The following is a 14,403-nucleotide window of genomic DNA, read 5'->3' on the forward strand; positions in this document are numbered from 1 at the left end:
CAGTCTCATGGCTCATAAATGGCAGAGATGGAATTTAAATGTCATGGTCTTTCCACTGTTGCTCACTTGGTTATATTTGGCAAGTAGGTTCCAAGCATGGGGCCAATTCTTTAGTCAGCAGTGTCTGCCATGTTGAAATGGAGGGTGTTCACGTTCAAGAGAAAAGAGTGCCAACCTTGATCAGCAAATCCTGACATAGACACGGGAAGAGGGGTTTGAGGATTGTGAGGTGCAATCTCCGTTTACATCTCAAATGTTTATATTGTAGTTTTCCTAAGGAGAGAGGAGAATATCTTCACATACCTGGCGGTCTGGGATGTGGCTCACATTAGGCTGCAGCAAAGTTTAATTTTTTTCGTATAGTTGAAAATCATGTATATTTTCCACCCTACTCGATCATTTGGCCATGTCTCTTTTAATGTAAAAGTGAAGTTCCCGGTGTCTTACCGTGGAGTAAGTCTGTTGTTCTAGGAAGGTGAAGCATGCTCACTCTGATGGTACAGACCCAGTAGCACAGACACGCCGCTGAGAAGCGTGGTTATACACCACCATCCCACTCACTTGAGATTTTCAGCCAACTTGCAGTCTTCGGAGGCAGAATGTTTGCTGACAAGGCTTCCTGCTTTGCTGTTTAGCATTAGTCGATGCTCATTCACTGTCATTATTTCCTTTAATTTGGATTCTCACAGATAGAAACCTAGGTCACATTTACCTGCTCTGTAACCAGGGAAGAAAGAACACAGCATTAGGGACCTGAACTAAATCCCCTAGCCATGGACACTGGCCTGAACTCGGATCTCCTGGATTTTTCCCTCAACCCAAAGAGATTTTAGGGATAGAAATGTACTAGTTAGAGGAAGGGAAAGAGTCTACATAGTAAGAGAGACTGAAAGTTGGTCATCTATTGATGGTAACAAATTAACTGTCATGAGAGGGTTGTTTTTTTTTAAAATAATCAAATAGAGGAGAAGAGTATTCAATTTGAGGCAAAAAGCAATTTGTTCCATTTCAGCTCCAGAACTGAAAATACCCTCTCTTGCCAGGGTCATACATGACCCGGCTGGAATTCAGTCCCAGCTCACCGGGTACAGCCCCCCTTTTCCTCGCTGCCACACTGCCTGCTTAAAGGAGATCATGAAATTTGTCCCACCTTCTTCCTCGGTGATAGAACCCCAATTAGGCAGCAGTACCCCCAGTCCCAGGTTGAGGGATGATTGGCATACATCAGTCATGAGAATCTGGTTTTCCTTATCACAGCCTCCTTGAACGTAGGGACGAGCCAGAATGGCCAATGAGCGCTAAGGGGGATTCTACTGTAAGGGCCTTCAGAAAAACTTTTGCTTCCCCAGTAAAAGATTATAAATAGCCTTCTGAGACTGAGACCCCTGATTCTGTATCTCGAGGACATAACAGTATCTATAGGGTTGCCGTGAAGGTTTAGTGAGACGAGGCAGACAAAACTCTGAGTCCGGTAGTCTGTATACAGTGGTTGTTCCCCTATCAGGAAACATTGAACAAATGATTAGGAAGTATCCAGTGGTAGGAAGGGCTAGATGGTGAGAAACTGATGTTACCCTGAGGGTATTAAAGGATGAATAGTTGTTTTCAACTATCATCGCACCATTGTGATGTACTAATGATGGTAGATTTCATTTAACCAACGTGCGAGAAACCATGATAAGCCTTCAAGTGCTGTATTCTACATTATTCTCAAACAGCCTTATCAAGTCGGTCCAATGATTCTCCCTATTTCATAGATGGGGCCCCCAGAGGCCCAGAGAGCTGATGGAGCCATCCTATCGTCACCCACTATTATGAGAAGTCAGGACTCCTCGTCAGGTTTACCTGACACCAGAAGGGACACTCACAATACTTCACAAGGAACAAACACTGGCCAGTCAGCACAGGGCACTGACCAGTAACAATCCTGGAGCCACTGAAAAATGACCAGTATGCCAGTACCTGTGGGGGACGCCTAAGCGAAGCCAGGTCTGATGTAAGGCTCCCCCGGGCAGCAGCAGAACCAACCACGAGCCTTCCTTTGAGTCAATAGGAGGAAGAACTTTCTGAGAATCAGGTGTGTCTGAACATGAAATGAACTACTTTATGTGGCAGTGAGTGTCCCATCTCTGAGTACTGAAAGGCCAGGAAGATAGTTTCTTGTTGTGGAGGTTGGGGAAGGAATTCTGTCTTTAGAGGGAGGTAGGACTTGATTTCTAAGCTAACCGTCACCTCTAATATCCTACGGCTTGGGAATAGCCTTAGTTGTTTGACATCGCTCTGGAAAATGGCAATATGGCTTCCCTTCATTAGCCATCTCTGTTTTCCCAAGCACTGTAACAGGAGATTTCATATTTTTTTGGCTGTATTACCTGTGACATTATTAAATCCATTTTACAAATTAGAAAAACAAATCTTGGAAAAAGTATGCCAATCCATTATCTGCAGAGTGAGCCCCTTTAACCCCTCAAGTGCAGGCTCGGTCTTACCCTGATATCTAGAGTAGCAAGTGTACCCCATTCTCTACCATTTCCAGCCTTATTTTCGTCCACTTACTGTGAATGCTCTATTCTTACCTCCAAAGTGATAACAAATTCAAATATGTCCCCTTTCCTGGACTGGCTTCGTATCTCAAATGGGAAGTGAAGTTGAGCTCGAGGATTTGCTTGAACATGGTAAGCTGATCTGGCCTCGGCTCCCCTCTCTTGGCTTGAACCACTCTCCCCCTTTCTCACACGTTCTGACTGCAAAGACCACTGTTCTGCTCCAGGACAGAACAGACTTCCACCTTAGAACTGCTTGACGGCAAGTCTGGCTTCAAATGCCACCTACCAGCTCGGGCTTCTCTGAGCCCCACGCTAATGCGGCAGGTAGCCTTCCCCCCAAATGTGTCCTCTCTGAGATCCCTGCTTATCACCCGCGAAGGACTGAAGGCAATCAGCCACGAGCACAGTCATTTACATATCTGGTTCCTCATTCCTTGTCTATCTTTTCCACTAAACCGTGAGATCTACGAGGACAAAAAATACGTTTTTATTCTTCAAAGCTCTATTCAAGAACTATGTGCCCAGTGCACAAACAAGTGACTCACCTGAAAGAAGGGAGCTTACGCTTTGTACTGAAATAGGTGTGTGTAGGCAAAGTAAAATTTAATTTGGACCAAGTCGCAGGTTGCATATTAATGGAACTCTGAACCTTATAGAAATTATTAAAAGCGCAGGGCAGGCTAATTAAATGTTAACCTGTAAACAAGCCGTTCTCTGCCTTTTTCACATGGGCTCTCACAAATGGGTGGTCTCGGGTGAGAAGCACAGTCACAAAGCTCCTTTCGAAACTGCCCGACGCCTCATACAAAGAGGGCAGATTCTCCTGTGTTCGGACGCGTTGTTCATGCTCATTCATTATTCGGTAGCTCAGGAGCAGGTGCTGGGTAGAACTTACCAACCTAATACCCTCATTACTGCACTGCCGTTTTGTTTTGAGGCTCAAGTGGCCCTTCTCTTGTGGGAGATAGAAAAAGAGAACATTTGCAAGGCTCGTGATCTCCTGAAGAGAAGATTGACCAGAACAACAAGAAAGGGTGTTTTCGTAACCCCTCCACTGAAAACGGTGGCCTGAAACCAAATTCTGGACCCCACTGCAACAACAAATATTATCAACATACTGAAAAGAAGAAAGCCAACATCCAGTGGAACGTATGCAGCACAAGTAATCAGTTACTCTATCATTTTTTCGACCCGTAATTTTCTCATACTGGACACGCTACTTTGGTAAATTGAAAAAGATTGAACTTCCCTGATAGATGCTTAAAAGCAAAACAAAAACACCTTGGACCAGAGAAATGGTATAAAAAAGCCACAGAGATTTGAAATATCTTGCCAAATCTGAAACACAAAGGCAGTCTTTGGACAGCATAAAATAGTTTACCATACACTAAAGCCAATAGATTTGACTTATTGAATATTCTCTTGGGTTACCCTAACTTTACAGACAATTTCAACAAGGTTGTTTTTTTTTTTTTTTTTAAATGCTGGTCTCCCATCCCACAATATATTCACAGCAGCCTATCAAGAGTGAGGACAGAAGCTGCTCTGAGTAGCACCTGCTACGTGTGAACATGGAAGTCTTAGCAGCTAAGCAAACAGTACGAGCATTCTGCATCAGTTTGCGAGGGCTGCTGTAACAAAATGCTACAGACTGAGGGGCTTAGAAGACCCCAGAAACATGTTATCTCCCAGTTCTGGAGAGTACCGTCCAAAATCAAGGTTTCAGCAGAAACCTGTATGTGAGAACCCTTCCTTGCTTCTCCCTAACTTTTGTTGGTTTGCTGGTAATCTCGGGCCTTCTTTAGCTTCTAGACGTACCACCCCAGTCCTCCGTCTTGACATGGCGTTCTCCCTGTGTCCTTCACATCATCCTCCCTTTGTGCTCACGTATTCTCTTTTGATACGAACACCAGTTACGTTAGACTAGGGCCACCATAATGAATCATTTTTACTTGATTACTGCTGTGAAGACTCTATTTTCCTAATAAGGTCACATTCTGAGATACTTGGATTTAGGATTTCAACATAACTTTTTGGGAGAGGTGCGATTTAGCCCATAGCCCGTACCAACTAAAATATACGCATCTCAACCAATGTTTGTTGCCGTGAGGTAAACAGCAGTAAACAGCTCATCGGATCTTGAGGGTGCCTATTATTTTTGTATGAGTGAAAATAAGGGAGCCTATATTAAGAGCAGGTATATGGTATCTTTGAATCAGATAATCCCAGTTTTGAATCTGGCCTTAGACCACTGACTGTGATATAAGGCAAATGATTCAACGCCGTCATGGTACCGCTGACTATCAAATTCGGCCACACATAGAAAATGCTTCTTACCATGGTGGCCACTGGTAATACATGACCACTCTTCTTAAATCATTAAGAAGACGATCTATTTACTTCATAGTATAAATTAAATGTTTAAAAAATGTTGGTGAACAGAAAGGAGTAGTCACCTTTAGGAATGAGAAAAACGTCTCTCCAGATGACTCACTCCCACAGGCTTCGGAAAGCTGGGGCTGTCACTGAGGCGGCAGATTCATTCATCTGTCACTCAATAATCGCTGACTAAAATGATTAGTTGCAGAACGATCTCATTTTTTTCCCCATGCACGATCATCTCAGGAAAATGAAGTGCGACTTTCAGGATAGTATGGTGCGTGTGAGTCAGACAGAAAGGTGAAATGTCAGCCAGGAGAGCTCTGCCTGCAACAAACCGAAGAGCTGGGTTGAAACAAATACTTCCGGTTCACGACTCAGCAGCAAATAAGACCTTAACTGGTCAGTGTGCTAACAGCAGTTTATCACATGTCACTGCCGCATGCGGTTTAGATGGTACATTTTGGTCACACAGCCTTCTTGGGGAGAAATGGGTTTGTGGTAGAGAGCAAAGAAACGAGATTATACTTTGAAAAGCATCCTACCAGAGCTAAGAGGAAATCATCCTAGCCTCTTAGGTGTGAAAGAACCATTCCTGATCATTTAGTCAAACGTCCTTGACAGAGAAGTTTGTGGCTCTTTTTAAGGTTGCAGAGGAAACTGGATGTCAGAATCTGGTGTAGCACAACTTCTTTGGAGGAAATATGGGGGACAGACTTATGGTGACCCCCATGATCCCCATGTCCTGGTGTTCATGTCCTGTATCATCCCCAGCCCCTGAGTATATCAGCCCCAGCCCCTTGATTCTAACCCCCATTATGTAACAAGGTGGATGAGATGTCACTCCTGCGATTGTGTTGTATTATGTAATGGTTATTCAGGGATATATCCTCCGCCTTTCTAGCACACTTGCTCTAGAGTCTTGCTCTCCTCACTGAATTTGAGAAAATAAGCCAACGTGAGTCCTGCAGCCCCAAGGAAATCAATTCTGCCAACATTCTGACTGAACTTGGAAGTTGACCCTTGCCCAGGCCAGCCTGTGGAGGAGAAGCCACTTCTGGCCAACACCTCGAATGCAGCCTTTCAGGGAGCCCAGTTAAGATGTGCTGAGCCTCCTCACCCGAAGAAACTATGAGATAATCAATACGTGTTAAGTACCTTTGTGGTCATTTCCACATGCTGTGGGCACACAATAGGAATGGATGGAATAAATTTAAAAAGTTGCTGAAGACAACATCACCCACAGTACCCTTCACCTGCTACGTCCACCCAAGGATCGCAAGTCTGTGCTGTCCTTGTTCACTGGTTCAGTCATTCATTCACTCAGCAACCACTCCGGATTAGATTACGTGCTGGGATTAAGAACACGAGGGAAGTGCAGTCTCCACGCGCAAGGACTTAAGTTTACGAGGGAGAGACAGCACTTGCTAAAGAATCTTGTGATCGGGGGGCTACAAATAAGAAGCAGAATATAACCATTGTGAAGATGCAAATGAGTGTGTGTGTGTGTGTGTGTGGTGGGACACACACACAACCACCTATGTTATTTATACTGCATGCCACAGGATTAAAACACCTTTCTGATATGGATGTTTAAATGTTTGCTTGGCTCCCTTTCATGCTGTGATGTCATTAACTTCGGATGACAGGGCACCTGTCTGTCCCTTCACCACTGGCGAGCAGCACCGAGAACACTATGGAGCCACGAGGTGCTCAAGAACCAGTGTTGAGTGAATATTTATAGTAGAGACCTTATCCCCAAGATTTTTCTTCACCATCGAAATGCTAATTTCTAGAAGAATGATAGCGACTTCTCACAAGTAGCTACTTTAGTCCAAGAGCAAATGTGGGAAAACTAGTTCCTACGAATCTCTTACTGGAGGCTCCGAGATGAGCCTGAGTGTCCGTTATTGGTCCCTGTGATTATAGCCAAGAAGACAAAGGTGATGCATAAAAATACATCCTGTCTTGGGCAATCATACGTTTCTTTTTATTCCTCCTTCAATACATCTGGAATCGGCAGGAGATGAAATGTTCGCAACTCTGTTGCATTGCAGTTATCTCTACAAACTGCCTCATTAGAGTTTGATCTCATTCCTACAGGATTTGGAAAGCAGGGGGAAAATATATATATATATATATAAAACGATCAAACATTCCCTCGCAAATGGTAGTTTGATCCAGGATGACTTACTCTTTCACTGTCCCATACGATTCGCCTCATTAGCGTGGATTTGTAATTGAGTCTCCTTTAATATCTGACCAGGGAGTGAATACAAATTTGTCTTTGGGCCCCAATCATTACTCTCTATCACGTGAGTCACTGGAGAGGTTGTGGCAATCAACAAATCAAACACTACTATCCCCACAGGCGGGATTGTGATGGGTTTCGTTTTCCTTGTTTTCTTCATAAAAGCAAATAATCACTGTGTCTACATTTTAAAATCTTCACTAACTGATTTAATGTAAGTTAAGGGGGAATACTGAGCTAGAAACTGGCCACCGTTTGGAAACTAACGCTGATTTTCAAGGTGTCCTCGTAGAAAAACATTTGGCATCTTGCTAATAAGAAAAGTGCTAATTGCACAATTCCAAATTAATGGTTATTGGGCAATCCTGTGTCTTTCACAACAACTGTAGAAAAGGAAGTTTCTAAAATTGAGGACAAGTAGCTAAACATTCTACATATGTAGGAAACTACCAAAAATTAAATTTGGTGGATTAAAAATAAGTCCACAAAATAAAACAACCCCCCCTTTATGTCTCACTTATGAAAGAAACAAGATTCATGGTATTTAAAAAAGTAACTAAAGTAGATATTGCCGGCAGGAAAGTCAAGAAAAAGTAAAAACAGAGAATGTTCTACGTAACACAGGGAGATAAATGAGTGCTTTCATTCAGAGTGCGCTTCCTCGGACATACGCTGGACTGTTCTTTCTGCTCTAGCTGTGAAAACCCTTTTGAAATCCTCTGAGCTCCCAAGAAACTTTGTTTTGTCACCCCCGACTGTCATCTTGTCTGAAGTACTTCAGGTTTGCTCACACAATTTAGCATCTGGTTGAACACGGTTCTCTCGTCAGTTGGTTCCATATGTACCATCTTCGCCTGGGCCGCCAGACTGCGTAGCTGCAGGCAGTGGCCGGGCCTCACCTTGTCCCCCGCCCCCCTCGGAGCCACAACCACACTGAGCACCAGCGGCGTGGAGAGTGGCGAGGACATCTGCACTTCCTTCGGGGATGCCTCCCCTACTTGCGAGCCATGCGCCCTTGGGCAAGTTACTTCATCTTTCCTTGGCTGTAAAATGGGGACAATAACACCCTCAGCCTCCTGGTTGTGAGCAGATTAAGTGAAATAAATCACAAGTGCTCGGCAGAGCCCCTGGTCCCCAGGAAGCCCCCAGTAAATGGCAGCCCACCGCGGCTACTGCTCTGCGCACACCTGCTGACTGAAAGGGATGATTTTGAATCTTCTACTGTGTTCAGAGACAAAATGTTGTTTTGAGTCCGACAATTAGGAAGTCACGTATTTTATATATGCAGATGGCCTTTCCTTGTCTTAGGAAGCTACTGAATTTCGTAGACTCTGTTTTCTTCATTCACACTGTAATAACTCAGGACGTGTCTCATGATCTAATTTTCTGAGTAGCTGAAAGATGTTTTGTTGTGTTATCTTAGATTTCATCAAATCTAGGATGAGTTTTGTGGATTTTTTGAAGAACGTTTTTTTTTAAAGATCTTATTTATTTATTAGAGAGAGAACATAAGCAGGGGGAGCAGCAGAGGGAGAGGGAGAAGCAGACTCCCCGCTGAGCAGTGAGCCTGATGCGGGGCTTGATCCCAGGCCCCTGGGATCATGACCTGAGCCGAAGGCAGATGCTTAGCCCACTGAGCCACCCAGGTGCCCCAAGATTTTTTTTTTTTTTTTTTGAGAGCAAGCGAGCACGAGAAGAGGGGCAGAGAGGGAGAGAGAGAATCTTAAACAGGCTACATGTTAAGCGTGGACATGGGGCTCGAGCTCACAACCCCAAGATTATGACCTGAGCTGAAACCAAGAGTCAGACGCTTATCCGATTGAGACACCCAAGTGCCCCTGAAGAAAGATTTTTAAAAGAGAATTAGAGTACTCAAAAGCCTTCTTTTCTTCCCTGCTGCTTTTCACGCTTTTAATGCTGCCCCGTGAGCCGGAGCCTTGGAGTGCCATCATTATTATCCTTTTACTCTTCAGACAAAGGAACACAGCTTACTTTACTGTGTCCGTGTGTTTTAAGCCACTTGACACCTTCTCAATTTGATATTTGGTACTCTGCGGGAAGAAAGCCATGATTATCGGGGCACTCTCCCAATCAACATGTTTATTTGGTCACTACTGTCTTGAAAAGGCTTAATGATGTTGATATGTGTCCGGTTTTTTTCCAGAACATTTATGGGTTTGTTTGTTGCCCAAGCAGAATTATTAATAGTGACTCCTTTCATTCTCAGGAGTAGCCTGGTTTGGATGATCAATTATACGGTTCCTCCACGTGACGCCCAAGGTAGGTCTGAAATTCTTGGCTTTAATGCCTTGTAGTTTAATTTTGTCTTTGGTATTTGTAAATGCGGCTGTTAGTCAATCATATGTATGGTTCAGGCAGTGTTCATTCCCTCATATTTTTACTACGTGCTGGTTATACGGTGAAAAACAAAACACACAAGGCCCTAACTCATGAGGTTTACACTGTAAAGCTGCAGATATTAAGTAAGTGCACGTCAACGCGTCACAGCTCCTCGGGAGAGCTGCAGAGTGCTACGGCGCCTATCAGATAGAGCACACGCGGGCGCCTGGGCGGCTCAGCCAATTCAGCGTCTGCCTGCAGCTCACGTCGGGACCTCAGGGTCCTGGGATCGAGCCCTGCGTGGGACTCCCTGCTCTGTGGGGAGCCTGCTTCTCCCTCTCACTCCGCCCCTCCCCCTGCTCGTGCTCTCTCTGCTCTCTCTCTCTCAAGTAAATAAATCACTTAATTTAAATATATATATATATATAAAACACACGGGAAAGACAGTGAGGCCTTATAGGCAACGGAAATACACCTGGCTTATGTTCTGACCCCAAGAAGATGTCCTCTCCTTTGAACACCATGCTCAGAACGTCACCGGGTTTGCCTTGTATTCATTTGCCGCGGTGAGGAGACACTTCAGGACAAGGAGCCTCTTCCGAGAATGGGCAGGAAGTAATAATCGTGAGTGTGTCAAGGCCAAGAGGCAGAAAGCTAATCCTTGGTTTCTTGTTTAAGTGGCAGAAAGACGGTGAGAGCAACAAAGAGCAAGGGAGGAAGTAACGAACGGCAACGTTTGGTGTTAGCAAGTGCAAATTGTGTTGACTTTTCGGGGGTCTTTTTCCCTTCCTGAATTCCTTTAGGAACACATTTCTAAGCGTTGGACAGAGAAAATGAAGCCCAGGGAAAGAAGGGAGGGGCCCAGGTTCAAACAGGGAGAGAAGAAAGTTGAAAGGCACTCGTGGCCATGCGCGCTTCTCACGGTACCTGCCTCCTTTCTGAGATCCAGAGCGTCAGCGCCCCAAGCAGATTGTGGGTCGGCAGTCTCGGGTCGGGTGAGTGAACATGAATACCCTCAGTGGGACACCCCAGACTACAGGCAGGAAAGTTTCTCTTTAGCAAGAACTGCGGGGGACCAGAAAGTCGGTCTGGGAGAAAGACTGCTTGGGAACAGGGTTCGCAGTTCCTGACAAAACAGCAGGTGTGTTCATTTACTTCCAAGATCCTACACGATTAGCTGGTCTGCCTTCTGGTCGTCTGTTGCCCGAAGAGCGCATTTCCAACACAAATAGGTCGTCCGAAAGACAGGAAATTCAACAACGAGCATGTAAGTATACAGGGTCAAGGCCACACACACACACACACACACACACACACACACACACGGATCGTTCCATAGTGCCTGCACAAAGAATCCATAAACCATGATGTTCCATCTTCACCCACAGGCTCTGTACTAATCTAGATAACTTGTAGGTTAACGTCAACTTAGTGGTTGGCAAATCTTTTATCTGGCCAAATTTTTACTACACCATAGAGACATAAACATACTTAAAGACCTAGCAAATACATCACAGATTAGAAATAAGACCGTGGAAGAGTCACATGCATTATTTTTCACTTAACGACGCGTACTTAATGCATCTATTTCATATGTGTAAGGAATGCAAGTTGGTGTAGTAGAAAGGGCTCTGACTTCGGATGCAGAGAGACCTAGGTTTAAATCCTGGCCATGCCATTTGTCAGTGGTTTGTCCTCGCAAATCGTTGAGCCCCAGTTTTCTCATTTGTATAATGGAGATACTATAATGAGAATTTAATAAGATAACATACGACGGTACATCGTAGTGCCTGGCACATAGACGAAGTCATCAGCAAACCGTAGTTGCATTGAGGGTGATGAGGTTCAAAATTGTTATAAATGATTGACCATGTAATTGGGGCTTTATTTCTGGGTTTTCCATTCAGTTCCATTGATCATTGTGTCTGTTTTTATGTCAGTACCGTACGGTTTTGATTACTACAGCTTTGTAATATAACTTCAAGTCTGGTTTTCTGGTAATTCCAGTTTGTTTTTCTTTTTCAGGATTGCTTTGACTATTCAGGGTCTTTTGTGGTTCCATACAAATTTTAGGATTGTTTGTTCTAGCTCTGCGAAAAATGCTATTGGCATTTTGTTAGAGATTGCATTAAATCTGTAGATTGCTTTGGGTAGCATAGACAATTTAACAATATTTGTTCTTCTAACCCATGAGCATGGAATGTCTTCCCATTTCTTTGAGTTGTCTTCAATTTCTTTCATCAGTGTTTTATAGTTTTCAGAGTATACGTCTTTTGCTTCTTTGGTTAAGTTTATTCCTAGATATTTTATTGTTTTTGTTACAATCGTAAATGGGATTGTTTTCTTAATTTCACTTTCTGCTTCTTCATTATTGGTATGTAAAAATGCAACAGATTTCTGTACATTGATTCTGTATCCTGTCTTTACCGACTTTATTCAATCAGTTCGAGTACTTTTTGTGGAGTCTATAGGGTTCTCTCTATATAGGATCATGTTGTCCAGAAATAGTGAAAGTTTCACTTCTTCCTTACCAATTTGGATGCCTTTTATTTCTTTTTGTTGTCTGCTTGGTGTGGCTAGGACTTCCAGTACTATGAAATAGATGGAGCTAGAGAGTATAATGCTAAGTGGAATAAGTCCATCAGAGAAAGACAAATACCATATGATTGCTCTCATATGTGGAATTTAAGACACCAAACAACAAGCAAAGGGGAAAAAAGAGAGAGAGACCAACAAAGACACATACTCTTAACTATACAGAATAAATGGATTGGTTACTAGAGGGGAGGTTGGTGAGGGGATGGGTGAAATAGGTGAAGGGGGTTAAGGAGGGCACTTATCTAATGAGCACTGAGTAATGTACAGAACTGTTGAATTACTGTATCATACACCTGAAACTAACATAAGACTATGTTAACTATACTGAAATTAAAATTAGAAACTTAATAAAAAGTTCTCATAAATACCCTGGATGATAATTTAATATCTCCAAATCATGGTTTTCTCATATTTAATATAGTCCAACTATACCTGCTGTGATTACTTATCACAAGTTATTATAGAGATTAAGTGAGATACTATAGAGGAAATCATCATAAAAACTACCAATAACTTTACATCACTAAGTTCTACTCCTGAAACCAATATTACACCATATGGTAACTGACAAGAATGTAAATAAAAACCTAAACAAAAAAACCTACCAGTATCTTTTCTTTAAAAGACTGTGTTTATTTATTCGAGAGAGAGAGAGTGTGTGTGGGAGGGAGAGGGAGAGAAAATGTGAAGCGGACTCCAGGCTGAGTGTGGAGCCTGACACAGGGCTTGATCCCACAATCCCAAGATCACAACCTGAGCCGAAATCAAGAGTGAGACACCCAATTGACTGAGCCACCCAGGCGCCCCATCTACTGATATCTTTACAAATACAAGTATCCTTTTCTGTCTATTGTTTGTTAGGGTTTATAGCTACTTGCGTTATTTCTTTGTCTTCATTTAACACAGATTCCACAAGTGAAGGAGACACATTCTCGTATGTCACCTTTTCTTTGTCTAGTGCCAATACTCATGGATTCTGGTATTATTGTTTATTAACTGTGACTTTGAAAAAATTAAGCTCAGTGGGCTCATTTTTTTTTTTTTTTGAATCTTTAAAAGAGGAATAATAAGACTACCTTAAGGGACTGTTGCAAGAGTTCAGGGAGGATTACCTGTCATGTTCAATATGAACCTGTTGAATGCAGCAGGCTGCGAACTCTGTCCTGTACACTCAGTGCACGGCTGTCCCCCTGGACCTGACTGACCTGTGGACGATGCGCTGGCTCTGCAGGTAGTCCAAGGCCATGGCCAGCTCGCAGATGAAGAGCTTCACGGTGTCCTCCTGGAAGCGGACATTCTGCTGCAGGTGGTAACGCAGGTCCCCGCCCAGCAGGAGGTCCACTACCATGAACATATCCTCCTCGTCTTGGAAGGAGTACCTGGAATAGAATGAGACATGAAAGTGTATTAAATACATTCCCACACTCTAGAGTCCCAGAGGCAAATGACACCTCAGAGATCAGAATAGAGTGTTCTTGAGCAAAGAGTTCGAGCTTTGGGAGCAGATGGTCTGTCCCTAGGTCTATGACCCTAGACCGTCAGCTTCCACATGTGTGAAGGTATAGAATACCTACTATATTTGGTCGTAGTAAAGAACAAATATAACATTCAATGTCTTGCCTGACATATAGTAAGCACTGAATAACGATTAGCTTACAAAGCTATAAAGCTCAGGAACTAAAGAAAACCCCGCTCATCCCCTTACCATTAACAATCGTATCTTAACCACACTATTACAGGAGGTCCATAAAATATGAATTACGAGGTGTCCTTGAGCCATTCTCATTCCCATTTTCCACACGATTAACTTTATTGCCCAGCAACCTTCTAACAAATCATGTACCACGTTAATGATAAGAAAAAGATATAAAAGGGCAATAGAAAAGTGAGTGCGTAGTACAAGGAAGTAATTCACTTTGGGATGGGGAGGTAAGGGAAAGCTTCTCAGCAGAAGTGAGGATTGTGACGATAATAACCACAAAATAAAGCTAGTGTCACCGATGTCTCATTGAGCGACTGCTCTGGGGCCGGTGCTTCAGCACCTCTACAAATGGCTCCCTTAGCGACCCCCAAAGTGCTGCGCTTAACCTCCCATTTTACAAATGAGGAAATCAAGGCCCGGTGAAGTCATGTGCATACGGTCAAACACCTAATACGTGGTAGAGCCGAAGAGTCCTCCAGGTCCAAAAGTAAGATTTGATAGAGAAAAATAGGCTGCATTAAGCACAGACATGGGATGTCTGTGTGAGTGGGGAAAGGAAGACAGTTTTGGTTTGCCGTAACAACAGG

At 43.4% G+C, this 14,403-nt stretch overlaps 1 protein-coding gene across 1 annotated transcript in view; it reads right to left on the minus strand.

The window, feature by feature from the left end:
* The window catches only part of STK32A (serine/threonine kinase 32A), an 82,591-nt gene that overhangs the window by 43,161 nt on the left and 25,027 nt on the right, over positions 1-14,403 (minus strand). The window contains exon 2 of the mRNA XM_008691687.2: positions 13,320-13,493. Coding sequence (XP_008689909.2) covers positions 13,320-13,493 — 174 coding nt within the window. The remainder of the gene's footprint in view (positions 1-13,319; positions 13,494-14,403) is intronic.

This window comes from Ursus maritimus, unplaced genomic scaffold, assembly GCF_017311325.1.
Source record: "Ursus maritimus isolate PB19 unplaced genomic scaffold, ASM1731132v1 scaffold_5, whole genome shotgun sequence".
In the NCBI taxonomy this organism is placed as follows: Eukaryota; Metazoa; Chordata; class Mammalia; order Carnivora; family Ursidae; genus Ursus; species Ursus maritimus.